General features: G+C 37.5%; 1 protein-coding gene across 1 annotated transcript; it reads right to left on the bottom strand.

Annotated features, from left to right (window-relative positions):
• On the bottom strand, positions 1-8,008 carry psmc4 (proteasome 26S subunit, ATPase 4). Its single transcript, XM_053327048.1, has 11 exons — positions 7,971-8,008; positions 6,625-6,723; positions 4,703-4,889; positions 3,151-3,297; positions 2,764-2,873; positions 2,414-2,507; positions 1,953-2,120; positions 1,698-1,774; positions 847-1,015; positions 598-653; positions 1-473 (listed from the first exon to the last, which is right to left on the bottom strand). The coding sequence occupies exons 1-11, from the start codon at positions 8,001-8,003 to the stop codon at positions 360-362; spliced, it is 1,254 nt and encodes a 417-aa protein (XP_053183023.1). The 5' UTR covers positions 8,004-8,008; the 3' UTR covers positions 1-359.
• Positions 8,009-17,261: the final 9,253 nt, after the last annotated feature.

Here is a 17,261-nt window from a genome sequence, read left to right as displayed (position 1 = left end):
TTTTTTTTTATGGAAAACATCTTTAATGGATTTTTTTAAGTAATGTTGTGTTAAGTGAGTACATACAGATACAAATGTATTATTCTAGCTACAGAGGTACGGGTATTTTTAGGAACCAGTAGAGTGCCTGTATAAAAAACACCCATCAGATGGTAATGTGTCTTTCTCAAGGCTGTAGACAAGGCTAATCTGACATTAGGCCTTGTGCTGCAGTGGGTAAATTTAGTCCAAAAATCAATGCAAGTCAGGGACTGCAAATCCACAAAAGACACACTGTAGACACAGACACACAGACGTAAATCAATAACAAACTTGTGTGTCTGGACACCTCTTTTTTCCCTGTGGTGGTTATTTTCTCTCTACTTGTAGAACTCATGCTCCTGCTCGTCCTTTTTGATGACGGTCTTGTAAGCTTTTTCGAAGTCTTTGGCCAGGACGATATACCTGTTCTCACGTACTGCCAACATGCCAGCCTGGACAAGGAGGAAGACAGTTAAAAAAAAAAAACACAAATATATATATTTAAATGTCCTATACACAAAGTAAAATAGTTCATGCACTACTGGTTCTCATTTCACTGAATAAAGCTCTGTTTACCTCTTGGCAGATGGAGTTGATATCAGCTCCAGAGATCTTGTCTGGTCTGGCCACATCTGTACATCAGTTAAGGACAACTGAACAACACGGTAATGCCAAAATACAAGCAAAACAACAAGTATTCAGCTGTGTTTAGACGTACAGTGTAGCAGAGTCACAGCTTTAGTTTTTCACTTTGCTTCAGTGGGCACAAAATCCCACTTAAAAATAACAAAATAACCCCGTTATACACACGAACAAAAAGGATACAGTCCTCCAGGTCCACCTCCTCTGAGAGGTTCATTTTACTGGTAATGGTGGAGAAAATGAGACGTTTCTGCCTGCGGTCGGGCAGGGGGAACTCAATCTTTCTGTCCAGACGACCAGGACGAAGCAGGGCAGGGTCCAACGTGTCTGCTCTGTTGGTGGCCATGATCACCTAAGGGAGGGGGGGGGGGGGTCAAACGTTAATAGAGAATACGTGATTCATGATAATATGTAGATACAAGATGATATAGGGTGCATTCAGTTCCACATAAAACATCACTGAAATGAGATAAATGAGCTGAACTAGGACGAGATGGAGCTATGGTATCTAGAACAGGGGGCTGCCAACCCTTTGTAACGGGAACCTCAAAGATGGAACCTCAGAGGAAAAAACTTTGAACAATCAGTGTTTATTTTATTCAAAGCTAACTTTTTAGGTCCCCCACAACAATGCTGGAAAACTATAATACATAAAAAATACAAATCTATGCACTTTTAATTGAAGTCTTAAACTATGCATTTTCATTGCTATTTTACAAGTAGAAACCAAACAGAGGAAAACAATTGCAGATATTGAACTACAACTTAAATATTCAAATACAACAATCCTCTGTATATAATAAAGATTTAAAGCAGTGCTGTATCTGCAAATAGCTTATGGGCAAAATGTATAATTAAGGTTTTCTAAGTTGATTGAATTAACACACGGCATGGTGAATGGATTGCTGGTAGAGAGAGAGGCAGGGGATTGGTTTGACACTTCATGACAGGCAGCACAAGTCAGCACATCCAAAGATGATGCAGTCACAGGGAAATAGTTAAGAGCTTTTTCAGACAGGGAGGACTTAGCTCACCTTGACATTGACATTCTGGTCAAAGCCGTCCATTTGATTAAGCAGCTCAAGTAAGATTCTCTGCACTTCCCTGTCAGCTGTAGAAGAAAACAAGGTCAGAGGGTACATTTTGACTGATGTGACTGCAAGGCTGTAACCAAGAATACACAAACATCTTTAAAAAAGAAATCAGACACTTTCTCAGAATGTGAACTCCACTGAAGTTAACTAGTCATTTAATATGACACACACAAATTATTCTACACGTGTTCATACCTCCAGTCTGTGCATCAAAACGCTTAGTGGCGATGGCATCAATCTCATCAATGAAGATGATGGCAGGGGCATTTTCCTTCGCCAGCCGGAAGACGTCACGCACCATACGAGGGCCTTCACCCAAGTACTTCTGAACAAACTCAGAGCCCACCACACGGATGAACGCCGCTGGAGACGCAGAGATTATGAAGAATGTGTTACTAAAGTGCAGTATCTCCAAAAGCTATCACATGTAGCTAGTTACTGATGGTGTTGTTTTATGTATTGACATAATGAGTGTATTATAGTGTCTCTTGTTGTGGCTGGGAAGTGGCTTTAAGTTTAATGCAGTATAAAAATGGAAGACATTTCACTACACAGTATATCAAAAACACTGACATATATACCAGCAGTATACTGAGGATGCAATTACTGTACAGTGACAAACACTCTCTGATATATCTATGATATAGTGAACTTACCTGTAGTGTGGTGTGCCACAGCCTTGGCCAACATGGTCTTGCCACAACCTGGAGGTCCATACATAAGGACTCCCCTGGGCGGGTCAATACCAATCTGGGATATGAGAAGAAAAAAAAAAGACGAGTCAATATGATTGATTGAGTTCTTAAGTCTTGTCTCCATCTCCACTTTATGTAGTTATGCAAGTCATTTTATATAAAAAGTCATAAAAACTTATTAAACATCTAGCACAGCGTTCCTGCTTTTCTAACTGAGCAAATCCCTTGCAAAGAGTATTAAGTCCATGAATAATCCATGCTGAAACGTCACATTTCTGTTGAATATCTGAGTAAGCGTAAGAATATCTGACCTGTTTGTAGAGCTCAAAGTGTGTGAGTGGCAGCTCCACTGCTTCTCTGACTTCCTGCTTCTGAATGTCCATACCACCAATGTCAGCATACATCACATCAGGCTTTTGGTCTAGAAGCAGAAATGAAGCAAAGAGTCAAGTTATTCCAGCTCTGCTTTAAACAAACAGCAAACTTTAAACAACACCAACCAGTTTCAGAAAATGGCAGCTATGCATTTTTAATGGATAGAATTAACGGCACATGGGTTTGGATTTGATCGTTTGACAGTAAAAAAAAATACAAATACAATCATCTGTGACACTAATGGGAAAAAACTTAGCCTCCATATTCGATCATGGTCACACTAAGGGGGTTTGCGGTGTTGCTGGATGGCACTGAATGTTTACCTGACGTCAGCATCATGATGCTACTGTCAGCTTCAGGAGGGAGCACATCTACCAGGGCGTTGCTATGCTTGTGCAGGGCCACTGAGGCGTTGGGCTTCAGCAGCTCTCTGTCGATGGTGCTCAGGATGCGCACATAGTAGTTGGACCCTGAGAGAGGAACAATGGTGAATAAAAGAAGAACCAACTCATTACACATTTAAATTTACACATACTTCACACTGAATAATTTAAATTTGATGGCAAACGGTGCATCTCTTGCAGGTTCTCTCAAACGACACTGAAAGCTTGAGCATGATAAACCATTCAACCATTCATTTTTAATTCTCAGCTTCATATGCCGTCAATATTTTTGTGTTGTTGATACATACTGTATTATTTTCCGTTTATTTATTATTATTTTAATGCTAGCAAGCATTTCATTGCTGTTTGGTGCGAAAAATATCCCTTTATTATTTAACTTCACATCAGGTTCTACATGGTTCAGTGAATTCAAGACATCAAGTTGTGGCTCGCACAACAAAAGGAATCTAAACCAAGATATAAAATATCTGTGAAAATCACAACAACAAACAACAGACACTGCATGAGTAGATGTAATACCTCTTCTCCCCAAAACACTGATAACCATTCTAGCCCAGTTCAAGATCTACCTGGTCTTTAACTGCTAGGACTTTAAGAGCAATGCATTTTGGCCATGAAGTAGTCATTCCTGCTGCTGAGATTTTCTCCATGTGAGATTTCCCAGTGAAGTTTATGACAGGTCTTTTTATACATTGGATATTTGTGCACTATTTATGAGCACAGCTGCAGTGCGGACTCTACGCACTACAAGCACAATCACTGTACATGCACTAAAAAAGCAAACTGCACTCTTTAGTGTTTTGTATGTACAGTATTATTCCCCATCATTGCTCCTGTTTTTCTTGTCGTTCTGTCAGATACAACAAGCATCCAGCCACGTGCCTCAAAGTGCTTGGGGGGCTCATTCATACCATCAGACTGTACAACACCACAGCTCCAAGTACCTCCCACTCCCACTAAATAAAGACTGATGCTGTCGTTACAATGTAAATCCCAGGAACATTGCACACATGTATATAATCTCAGGAACTTCTGAATATTGCCAATTTATATATTATGCAGAGATTATTTACTGTATATAGTATTTTATTTGATCACTTTCACCCTTACGCTGCTACTTTTTTTTCCCCCATTGTCCTGCTGTGTCAATTTGAATTACTCCCAAGGGGGATCAATAAAGATACATCTTATCAAAATAATTTTACCTCTTGTTGCAACCTTGTTTTCTAGTGTGCATACATTTTTGGATTTAGATATCTGGAGCAAACTGGAAGTCTTTTCTAAACTCTTAGATATCCTGTCAACTTTCCTGTTGGAGTAATGTGAAATGCAGTTGGTAGTTGGTGGGAAGGTAAGCAGAGTCAAAAAAAAAGATTATGATACATATTTTTTTCTATTTTAAATTGACATTTTACATTGTCTTTTCAATCTGTGGCAGTATTTTATATGCTGATTGTTCTTTTAACTGCACCTGTAGTGGACCCAACAATGGCCGTGTTCTGGTCAACAGCTTCTAGGAACTGGCCAATGACAAGTGGGATGCTCTGTATCCTCTTCACCTCCTCCTGGGCATGGAGGAACTCTTTCTTCAGGTTCTTCTGTTCATCTTTAATGTACTCCTCCTGCACTTCCAGAAACTCCAGCTCCTGCTGTAGCTTCTGCAACCACACAACAAAAGGAGAGGAAGAGAGGAAGAGAGGAAGATGAAAGGCTGCTGGAGATGAAAGAACCATAACTATGCTTGCTGTAGATCACACAAACACTTTCCCCCTGTGGTGGGTTGGATGTAGAGAGATGAAGAATAAGATAGGAGCCTGAAAAGAAAATCTAAAATATGGATTTACATTTCCAAACATAAAATTTAAACAAGACAATATTTTTAAAACACATTTGCATCTTTCCAATCATCCTTCCTGGCAATCATACCCCCCTCCTTAAATAAGCCAATCCAATGTCATCTTCATGAATGTCTAATGAGTGCCTGAACATGCTGAATCATTTTATATGTGAGGCGTCCCGAAATACGTGTACAGTTACACATTTTTACTTACCAAAAGATCATCATAACCAATTTATGTTGTACAATCTGTTCAAAATGTATCAGTCTGTCCTTTTGAACTGATGAAAATACTAAATTCCCCTTTTGTTTCACCTAATATATAAAACTATATTAAACATTTTGTGTTATGTTTTTTATGTGGGCATTTGTGCCCTTATTTGAAAGTAGCCAACATAAAGGCTGACAGGAAACAGGGAGAGAGAAGAATGACATGCAACAAAGGCCTGAAGCCAGGCTACTGTAAAGCTGAAAGCTGTTGTAACTGTCATACATTTAAGTGTCATCCCTGCCTCTTTTTTCATGAAGAAGCAAACACAAAAAAACAACAAAGGATGTGCCGGGATAAAATTTAATACTACGATTATCACAGGCAAAAATATAATGATAAATAGTAATATCAAGTTAATCATTTAAGTTTCCTAAAATCCAGTTAAATTACACCATGAGTGCCTTGGATTTTATTCACTGAACAGTGAACAGTGGTCTCTGTATGTTGCAGCTTTGTTTGAAACCATCAATCAAGAATACTTTAAACTGTAAACAAATGTAGGTTGTTGACTGGAAATCAATTTAAGTGCAGCTCAGTGTCTGGGTCTCCTATACACACCCATTTATATGCTGAACATTCACTGATTGATTTCTGCAATGGAAGAACTTTGTAGAAAGTGTTATTTGATGTGTGTTAACAGTTCAATTCATTTTTAAAAAAGAGACTCTACACACCCTTTTCCACATCACTACTAGAGCTGAGTATCGCTACTGGATACCTTTGAGGTATCGACCAAAATAAATCCAAGTAGTATGGAAATGTCTCCCATCAAACGATACCTGCAGTCATTTTAGCACCACGAGCTAAAAAATATGGCTATTTTTTACTGACTTGCTCACAGCCAATCAATGCAAGCGCTCTTAAATTTAATGTGAAATATGTCAGCTACAACCCGTCTGCAGTGGTGAAGTCATGGTGAATTTGAGTTAGCGCGCTTAGCAGTCCAGCAGCCAAGATGCCACCTAAGTGCTGGATAAAAACAAGTGCACAAAATGTTTCATGGTATCGAAGTCAGTACTCAATTGGTATCACTTTAAAAGGTACTTGGATTGGTACTGGTATAGTAATTCTTTTAAACGATAACAGGCAGGAGAGTTGCTGTGTTTTCACTGTGTCCTCTGAACATTTTCAGGATGTTTCACGACAGTACATCAGGAAAAGATATACCAGCAAATCACTAAAACCAACTAAAGTCACTTTTAAAGCCAACAGTGGGTGAGTTTTAGAAGATGAACTGTGGGTAGATTATTCCTTCTTAATACAAATGTGTGAAAAGATGTCTGACCTTGTATCTGCTGTAAAGGTCCTCCAGATCTTCTGGTTCTGGTGCCAGGAAGGACAGACCTGTCTGGGGTCTGGAGCTCAATACTGCCGGCATCTCCTCCTGTGAAAAACACGACAAATACACATTTAAACCTTTATTACACGCAACCTAACAGGGGTAGAGCAATTTGTCAACAGGCGTATCCAACATTTAACCCCTGTAAAAGAGAAAGTAGTACCGGTAATAATAATAATAATAATAATGATAATAATATTCTATTTAAAATGCGCCTTTCCAAGAACTCAAGGACACCTTACACACATAGCACAACATCAAACAATATAAATCAGGTAACATTGATGTGGAAGTTATGTATTTTGCAAAGATAGATAAATAAATATGAATAAATACATAGTGCAATAGTTCAATACATAAAAAAGAATGTGATAGCATAGTTTGTGTGAGAGAGTATGCCACTCGGACTGTGTATGAAAAGTGTATAAAATGGTGCAGGATACTTGCAGTTTAGTCGCAAAGGACAGCAAAAAATCTACGTTCATAGAAACACAGATAAGTAATAACTGTGTGCTCAGCTGCTACAGTCACCAAAAAGGAGATGTATCTCTGTTGTTGGGGTTAAACTTAAATTTGAGAATGTGTAACTCACTATTGATTTTCAATTGAAGGGCTTACAGGGCTATTTTTTAGAGTTACACTTTGAAATAAGTAGTTTCTCTTTTTTATTTTTTGTTTCATTGTCTCATTTTCATTATCATTTTTTGGTGGCTAGCTTAATTTAATGTGGGTTTTTATATAAGATAGGCTTTTCAGTCATTAACATCATACATTAATTACTGCATGCTGTTAAATGGAATCTCTATACTTATTGTATAGTGTAAGTACTTTCTGTTTGTTTTGTTGTGATGACTGAATAAACACTACTACTACAGTCACCTCCCAGAAAGAGACGACGACCAGCTAATCTAGCCTTAGCTCGTTAACTTTGACAGCTCGAAAAATCATTTTCTTTTCAGCTTCTGTTTTCTATCATGTAAATAAAACCAACCCATCCACCAAATGATCGATATTTGGTGGATACATTTTCATAAATCCCTCCATCTACTTTAAAAACAAATGTCACTTCGTCTCATGCTAATGCTAGCTGCTAACTTGCGTGACATAGCAGCTGAGAATGAATTGGCAGGTTTACATTTCGACACTGATAACGAGCTTACAAATGCTAAAAAAGGATTACAGCAAACACTTATGGTCAGCAACACTCTAAACTTCATATTTATAAAAGCATGCATCGGAAACGCTGCCGAATTTAATAGGAAAAACAAGGAAACAATCTCACTAATTCTTACCGGGCTCTTTTCCACAGCTACGATGTCCTCCATGTTGAATTTGCCAACTGATTGACGTCCTGACGTAACGCGTAAGCAGAAGGGTGTCTGGGTAATGTAGTTCATAGCTGGGCATCCATGGAGTATTTACAGGGTTGGGAAGGTTACTTTGGGAATGTAATAGGGGCTATACCCCTAAAAATAAATAAATTACTATAGTTTTTTTTCTTTTTTCTAAAAATAATTTTATACAACTTTAATTATTTTGCGAGCCTGTCTGTTAGAGAGACAAACCTGTATGCTACAAATGGTTTTATTTTAACAGCTTTATTGTGCTTTGGATAGGGTTAACTATCTATTAACTATCTTAGAGTCATCTCTGTAGAAATATGTTATTGTTTATTCTGAACCATTATTATTATACACTATAGTAGACCACTCTACTATGTATTAATATTTCTTGTTGCAATTTACGTTATCCAGTCAAATGAGTAATTTAGTAGGGGGCTTGAATACTTGCAAATTCTCATTAGGAGCTGAGCCCCCCGAAAGGTCTGATCCTAGAATTGCCCCTGATAGTTACCCTATTTAAAATGTTAGAGATGTGTTTCTATGTGATGTTACGTGTGGCTGTCTGAAGTCTGGAAGTAACTGCTGTAAACCAAGAAATGTCCTGTGAAGGATCAATAAAGTATCTATCTATAGCAAACGACCCCTCAGATTTATCTGGTGACCCTTTGGAGGGGCCCGACCCCTAGATTGGGAACCACTGGACTAAACTAGCTTACTGTGTATAAAGTAGTATAAACTAGCTAACTGTATATAAAGTAGTGTAAACTAGCTAACTGTATATAAAGTAGTATAAACTAGCTAACAGTATATAAAGTAGTATAAACTAGCTAACTGTATATAAAGTAGTATAAACTAGCTAACTGTATATAAAGTAGTATAAACTAGCTAACTGTATATAAAGTAGTATAAACTAGCTCTACCTCCAGCAACTACAACAGTAACATGCTGCTCTAACACTAATGCTTCACTATTAATAATCTAATGATGTCATAAATAAAAATATATCAGTCACTTCACACTTCTATTTTAATAATGTAACTACATGTTGCTACCATAGACTGTATATAAGAAAGGTTGCTACTAATACTTATGTAACTTTACTTGTGTAGGACTTATGTAATGCAGTATTTTGACATTGCGTTATTAGTCATTTTACTTAAATCACTGAAGTTGTTGATGTGTCTACTGTTGTAGGCTGAATTGGTAAGTTTGACTTTTCCTCATCTTTTAAAAAATATAAAAGCAAAACAATAAATAATAACCATTGCAGCAAAAATTCTTTTTTTCACTCAACCACAAACTGATGAAACACAGTTTTTGCCTTCACTGTGCAAGTGGGTGTTATCATGATCATATATCCTGTTGCAGCGCAGGTGGTCTCTGTCTGAGTACCACAAGGGTTTTCCGGTTCAACTGAAAAACACTTAAAAATATTGACTATGATGATGACAGCATGACAGCTATGTTTTCCTGTGTGGGAGCGCTCATGGAAGATTCACACCACTTATAAGTTGTGCATCAGGCTATGCATTGTTACCTGGTGGGCTAAGGCGTTAATACATCATGGTCTAGTCATAATAGTCACAGGCACAAACTTGATAAGATTAAAAGTCAGATAGCTTGATTCCACAAACAGCAGCAGACAAAACAATCTCCACTTAAGGTCCACCTACTTGCCCGTTATGGAGCTTTTGAAATTGCTCATCTGTTATTAAATTGTATATGTTAAAACATTCAGGATTTCTCTGTCATGTTGGCCTAAGCTTGACGATTCATTCGCTAACCTCAGAAGAAGCAGTTAACAAGTTGAGCGATGCAGAAACTATCACTTAACAGAGGAGATGGGCCATGATATTCACACCCTTTCCCATCTCGAATCATGTGTGACTCATTTGTGCAAACCTGCGTTTAAAACCTTATCTGAAGTTTATATGAGGCTTCAGTCAGGATATTTGTCAGATTTATAGTACTTGTCTGTTGAGCTGTGGTGGAAGTAGAGTAACTAAAAGAGGGACATCGGCACTAAAAAGACTGTAATGTTGAATGATATCTACTTGATTTGACCAATTTGGATGACTTGACACCTCATATTAGTTTTAAATAACCTTTTGAATACATTTTTTCACAGAGGGAGGATTTAGACCCCAATCACTTACATTTTAAGTGCATTATGAACTAATGTCTTCTAACGGCCTGAACAGGAGGAATAATATCAGCAAGAAGAACTTATTTAATTTGGGCAAAAACCATGACACCATCCTTTAACAATTATAGATATGTTGAATAACTGGGGCTACACAGCTTTAAGAATCTACAAGAAGTCCAGTAGCTCTTGACTAAACTTTCCGGAAACAGTTAACAAACTATGTCCGCTTACTTGTCTGGAACACAGGCAGAAGCTCCAGACAAAAACGAGTAAGAGACCTTTGAGCAGAGGTTGTTTTTTCACCTGCTGTTTTCAAGATTGATAAAGAACCATCAAACTCAACTTTTTAAGATTGTGAGAGATCCTAAAAGGGCTCTGTTATGTTTTGTAATGTGTGTGTGTGTGTGTGTGTGTGTGTGTGTGTGTGTGTGTGTGTGTGTGCCTGGCTCTTCTCTGCTCTCCTCTCTCTTCCATTTAGTCATCAGTACCCAGCATATAAGAGACAGGGTACTGAAAGTAAGGGGGTGTAGCCGCCAGTGAGCCATCCATCAGTGTGTGTCTGTACATCAGTGTGTGTCTATACATACGCACTCTTGGCACAGTTGTGACAGAGATGAGTCGTTCGACTCTTTCTCTTTAGAGATAAACGTAATTGTTAATCTTTTATGTTACTTGTTGTGGTTGAGCTGTAAGTACATTCCTTCATAACTCATTTTGATTTTTTTTTTGATTTTTTAAACAATCTCAGGATCTTAACAGTCTCAAAATAAATGAAAGTTGGAATATCTTCAGTTTCATGACAATTGATTAAACTCTGTATGCTGATGAAAACTATGCATGTAATACAGTTGAAAGGTCCAGAACAAATAAGTAACTTGTCTTTCACTTACTTTGGTTATTTTGCAATCCCAAACTTTGAAAAAGACCTGACTACAAAGTCCTGTCCTCAGTTTTAACACCAAAGGGGGCCACATCCTGTGACTTTGCTTTCAGTTTTAAGTCATATAAGCGATTTATAATAAGCTTCATTGTATTTAAAAATCTTTGCAGAAGTTAAGAAATTACATTGTTGCGCTAAAACAGTAGGCGTATGACTCTTCACGTTACCTCTGTTTACATTTTGAAGATACTACTCTCAGCCCTCCCTCCCTAATCACAAACTGAGGAAGTGGTATAACAGAAGACTGCATCTTTCATTATGTGTCTTCAGTCAAGAGACATGTTTAAGATCCTTGTGTCTGAGATGAATCACAGCTCCGTTATAATGAAATGGAGATGGACCCAGTGGATGTTTTTCTACTTTATGGTCTCAGGTAAAACTTTATTTTATTTATTTTTGATTTGTGTGTATGTTTGTAATAATCATGCATTGTGGCATTCAGTACTGTGTGTTTAGCTGTAAGCTCTAAATATATGTTTTAAATCTAAGCCTTAGAACTAAGTGTATTTATATGTGATCAGGTTTCATTCAGGCATTTAACCTTCATTCAGTGGTTTCCTTGCTGTGGTCATGACATGTGTGTATATACAGTATATCTGGTGGTGATGTAGCAGCAACAATAAGCTTCAGTTCCATTTATATAAAAAAGCCTGTAAATTCTGTTTTTACAAGGCAAATTGTTTTTTTTTCTTCTTAATGGCACGAGTGGGTGTTTTACACATTTGTGAGACTGTTCAGACAAAGCGAATATGACAAAATATGAATTTCTACCACACCATGTCTGGGACTTTCTACATGCAACGGAGCTCCATATATCTGAGGATGTTGTAGAAATGTGGTATGCACACTCCTGCTATGATGAGTAAAATCTTCCAACATCAAAGCTTGATTGACATGCCATAACTCTGGATTAAGATCAGCAAACATTTGAGTTTAGTTTAAGTTGAGTAAAAGTTGATTTATGCATGACTGCCATTGGCCAATATTTTAGCAAGTGGCAACCTCATCTATTGTGAGATGATGAGATCACATTTAGTAGAAGTCATTAGTCATAGCCCACCAACTGAATCCGTGTTGCTGGAAAATGCCGACTTCTCCTTTACAAAGAATATTTGTGAAATCCCTAATTTCACTTCTGCCTTTAAACCTTAAAGAGCCACCCCAAACCTAAAGATATGTAATTGTCCAATATGGGTTTTCCCATGAGAAATGAAAGAAAATTCCACTATAGATACTCTATAGTACTCTTAAAATTACATCTGTTTATTTCCTCATTTCTTGAAGAATGATTGGTTAGAAAGTATTGAGTCTTAAAAGTTAAAAAAGAAACCTCAGGGTTGTCGTCTGAGATCAATGGCTGAAATGTCCATATTCTTCTGACCCATAACGTATGAATCTAAAGTGCAATGCTCAAGCGCTTGACTCTCAGTTTAGCACACAGTTACTTGTTTTTTTTTATTTTGGTCATTGCTTTGACCCAGTCACCTGCTGCTCTTTCACATCATAAAACCATTTTAATAAGTGGCATAGTTCACCAATGACCTATTCAAATGGTGGTATTTCTGTGGAAGGTACAGTAACAGGATATGATTACAGTTACCCAACATCCTGCCTTATTTTTAGTCTTTTGTTGTTTTCTTTTTTATCTTTTCTCAGGTACTCGCTCCTTGGTCACAGTACATCAACCTGCCTTGCTTACCGCTGCTCTGGGTCATGATGTTATCATGCCATGCAAGCTCAATCTTTCCCACAATGACAAATTGCTGGGAAAACCAGTTCTGTATTGGAGGTACAACTCCTCAGTGAATGTCTACCCCCTATCTGACCAATATGAAGGACGTGTGAACCTGGTGGAAGACGTAAACTCTACGGACAAATCCATACTTCTCAAAAATGTGCAGTGGACCGACAGCGGAAACTACCTGTGTAAACTCTCAATCACGACAGAGAAGGAGAAAAGTTTTAGGATAAAAGGAAATGGAACTTTACTGATTGTTCATGGTAAATACAAAGCTTGGGATTTTTTGTTATTACTGTAAAGGGGAAGTCAACAGGGAGACAGAGAACTGAGAGTCTTCATCTGTAGGTTTACCTGTCGGGATTGGCTCAGATTAAATTAGGTTTAAGGTCAAGAGTATAAATCAAATATGCTTCATCAAATACACGCAATCTTTAACCAGTGACGTGTCAGCTGTGATTATCTACTTGATCTACATGATCTCATGGTGACAGTTGTCTCAGAACTTCCTAAGAAATACTGACAGACGTTAAAAAAAAAAAAAAAAAAATCCCCCTTTGGCTATTGATGACCAAGTCATGAATAGATATAAACAACAACAATTATATGCAAAAGTCTGAAAATTAACTAAAATCTTATAAGATTATATGTATGACAATGTAACACAGGGTTCAGGGTCAATGTTAAAGGAACAGTTAAAGGACAGTCCTGAAGACATTCATGTTAAAAGCTTCTCATGGCTTACATGAAGATACGTGTGCTTTATCTGCAGCCTGAAGTTGAGATTTTAAGAGTTGCTTTTATGGTCATTCATTCTGGACATGACCCCAAAGTGGTGCTATGCACATAAGGACGCAGCACTTCATGTGGTTGTCCAGTAGATACGTAGACGGTGAATTTTAAAGGCATTTTGGTCCATTTTACTCAGCAATGTTTGGCTCAGTGGTGATTTTGCCTTTTCAATTTCTCATGCTGGGGTAGGAGTTATGGATAACCACAATCCAGATTTAGTACTGATGTTTATGATTAAAAAATATTACAACTATTATTATATTATTATTAACTTCTATAAGAGTTAAATGTAAAATTAGCACTTGGTTGGGGGGTAAAGTGCAGAGTTAGGATTGGGGTTTGTGTAGTTTAGTCTTGGATGAGAGGCATTTACATGTATTTTACTCACCTTGTTATTGTTGGCTCTCTGTAGTCCTGGAAGTTCTGTAGTTCTGTAGTTCTGGTGTCTTAAATCAGGACAAGGGGATAAGATTATTACATTTCATCTGGAGAAACTGAATTATTGGGCATGCAACTAAATAGTTTTTGCAGCAGCACGTGCAGGAAAAAGGCTTCATACAGGGAAAATAACCCTTCTAATAGCAATGAGTTAGAAAGGAAAGATTATTACTTATTGGCTAAATTCACATTATAAGCCTAAACACTTTTAACAGATCTGGTTGTTTTTTGTTGATGGTGGTCTTTCATGACGTAACGGTTGCTTGTATCCGGTGTGAAGACCACTGAGGCCTAAACTGCTACTAATTTAACTGAAATGTGGACCACAACAACAGAAGTGTTAAAAATAACAAGATTGCTGCAGTCACATCATAAGCATGAATGTGTTAGCACAAGTGTCTCTGATTATTTGGTGCGGAGGTTAACGCACTATACGGATGATGAGGATGAGAATACGAATGAGAAGGTTAAAAAAAGCCCACCCCTAAAACCAAGCATTAACTGACTGTTCTGACTTGTGGTCCGTAACCAGACTATGAATCAGATATGCAAGCGGCCTAAATCAGACGTGAATAAGGCTAGATCTGAGTCACTAGCAGGAAAACAAATGATGTGATGATGAGCATAGCCATAGTTACATATATATAAAAGTCAAAGCCTGTCTGAGTTTATTTCTCTATTATCCTTATGCAGTATGACTAATTTATCCTCTCACCATTATTTAACCTTTATTAACATATTTATTAGCACTGTTTCCCACAATGCATCTGTGTAGTTGTAGGGCTATTATAAAGTTATACATGCCAAAACCATGATTGAGCTTAGTATACATTAATGAGGTTCCTGGGATTCTGTTCCTTCCTTCCTTCCTTCTTTCCTCCCTCCCTCTCTTTCTTTCCTCCCCATTACCTTCCTTCTTTCCTATGTCCTTCCTTCCTTCCCTCCTTCCTCCCTTCCTTCTTTCTCCCCTCTCTTTCTTTCCTCCCCATTACCTTTCTTCTTTCCTCTGTCCTTCCTTCCTTCCTTCCTTCCTTCCTTCCTTCCTTCCTCCCTTCCTCTTTTCCTTTCTCCCTTCCTCCTTCATTCCTTCTTTCCTCCCTCCCTCCTACCGTCCTTCCTTCCTCCCTCCCTTCCTTCCTTCTTCCTCCCTTCCTTCCTTGACTCAAGGACAACAGGAGGGTTAAGAGCTGAACACAACAAAATGACATCACACATTTTTAAATTTTTTACAAATGTGTGTGTGTGTGTTTAAGATTGTATGTGTCTGTGTGTCATTTCAGACAACATGCTGTTTAACCTCAGCGGTCACAATGACTCTCAGCTCCAGTGTGAAGTAAACGTGACCCGGGATCCCAGAATTGTTTTGTCCATTGTTCACGATGAATGCAAATTCCAAAATGAAAGAGATGTTGTACCCTCTCTGCCCTACGCCACGCTCTCTAAGACCATCTCTCTGAAAAGCAAGGGGAAATATGAGTGCCAACTGCGTCTGAATGAAGATTTGATCATACAAAGAATCTTCCACTGGAATCCACTGGGTAATAATCTCCTCTCTGATCTACCTTTCATGTATACTTACTACACAATTTCCACTCCACACTCTTCAGCTTTTGCTAATAATAATCTTACATTTTGAAAGGTTAAATTGGTCATAAATAAGAGCAATGCTGTATCTCTTCTGTACCACTCCTCCCCACAAACACTTATCATACATTATACAATACATTTCTTGAGTTTCTGTTGGTGGCACTGTTGTTTTTCTCAGTTATGGCTACTATTACTGCACATACAGACCCAGTTCCTTCCTTTAAAAAAAACACCTGCATTGATTCTGGTAAACACAGACGCATAATTTTTAATCTTTAGTGGGAGACCCTGTATTTCTACTTTATTGCAACTCTATACAACTTAGATTTACAATTACTCATGATAGAGTATGATGGATAGATTTATACTTTGAGTATTTTCACAATATTCCAAAATCTTCCAGTGAAGGAGAAAACAATAAAAAAGAAATGAGCAAACAAAATTGTAGGAGAAAGAAAGAAGATGGGTTAGGGTTATATATATACAGTATATATAGGGTTATATACAGTAAATGAATTGTTTATAAAGTTAAACATCAATCTGAAGTAATCATTCAAGCCATTATGTTCAACACTGAATTAATTATCGGTGTTACATTCAAGGCTAAGATCTGATTATATAGCTAGTTTTTTTCTTTCTTTATCAGATTCAATAGGTTATTCTTTCCATTTCTAAAGTGCTGTTTACATTTGACTCCCAGTATTTAAAAAAAGGTGGCGTAGTTTTTAACCAGGCTCCACTATGTGTTTCATAGCTGCAATAAAAAAAAAAAATCTGTATAGTACGGAAACGTATGTCCAATGTTTTGAATGTCCTCTAAACTCAGAAAAACAGATAAGAAAGAAATTACGCAGAAAATAAGAAAAAAATCCCCCCGACAAACCAAGCATAAAAATAAATTACTCTGGTAAAACAGAAATAACTACCTCGAAAAACAGACCAAAAATAAATTACTCAGAAAAAACAGATTTTTTTTTAACTCAAGTGGATGCAATACGCTTCTGTAGTATAGGCATCTCTTGCATCCTTCTTGAATCTTTGCATTGATGTTGCCAGTGTGTTTTCCATCAGTCCAACACTACACTTAATCACTTATTTCTAAACTTGAATATAAAGTCCTGTTTTGTCAGTCAATGATATTTACACTCACTTAACCTTTAACCTTAGCAATGCTGCAGAGTGGTTTTATTAATAAATGTAGTTAGTTACAGTGTCAATCAAGTCTGTTTTGGAGTAGTTTAATAGTAATAGTTTTTAAACAATGAGTCCTAAAGCAGAACTGAGTGTACTGAATCTTCTCTGGTGACAGAACACTGAACACAATCATGATGCTCTAACTCTGTTGCCGCTGTGTGATAACAAAGATGTTAACATTACAAACATACAGACCCAGTTTTGTGCTAAACTGAATGAAACTATTTTATCAGCAACAGACTGAATTTAGAATCATAGACTGGGCTGAAAAGAGTCAGAAAAAGCACCAACATCAGAGTATGAGTGAAATAAAAAGACCAGTCAGAAGTTTGGACTCACCTTCCCATTCCCTTCAATGAGACCTTTGACTGGAACTGTAGATAGATAATAGATTTAACTGGCAAC

Source organism: Scomber japonicus, chromosome 10 (genome assembly GCF_027409825.1).
Source record: "Scomber japonicus isolate fScoJap1 chromosome 10, fScoJap1.pri, whole genome shotgun sequence".
Classification (NCBI taxonomy): domain Eukaryota; kingdom Metazoa; phylum Chordata; class Actinopteri; order Scombriformes; family Scombridae; genus Scomber; species Scomber japonicus.
The sequence above is the reverse complement of the archived record's forward strand: the minus strand, read 5'-3'. Positions and strand labels throughout refer to the sequence as shown.

Coding starts and splice junctions, on each gene's coding strand:
- psmc4 (XM_053327048.1), bottom strand. CDS start 8,003: ATGGAGGACATCGTAGCTGTGGAAAAGAGCCCG. Junction 2,874..3,150: donor CATCATGATGCTGACGTCAG/GTAAACATTCAG, acceptor TTCTGCTTCTAG/ACCAAAAGCCTGATGTGATG. Junction 2,508..2,763: donor ACTTTGAGCTCTACAAACAG/GTCAGATATTCT, acceptor CTCATATCCCAG/ATTGGTATTGACCCGCCCAG.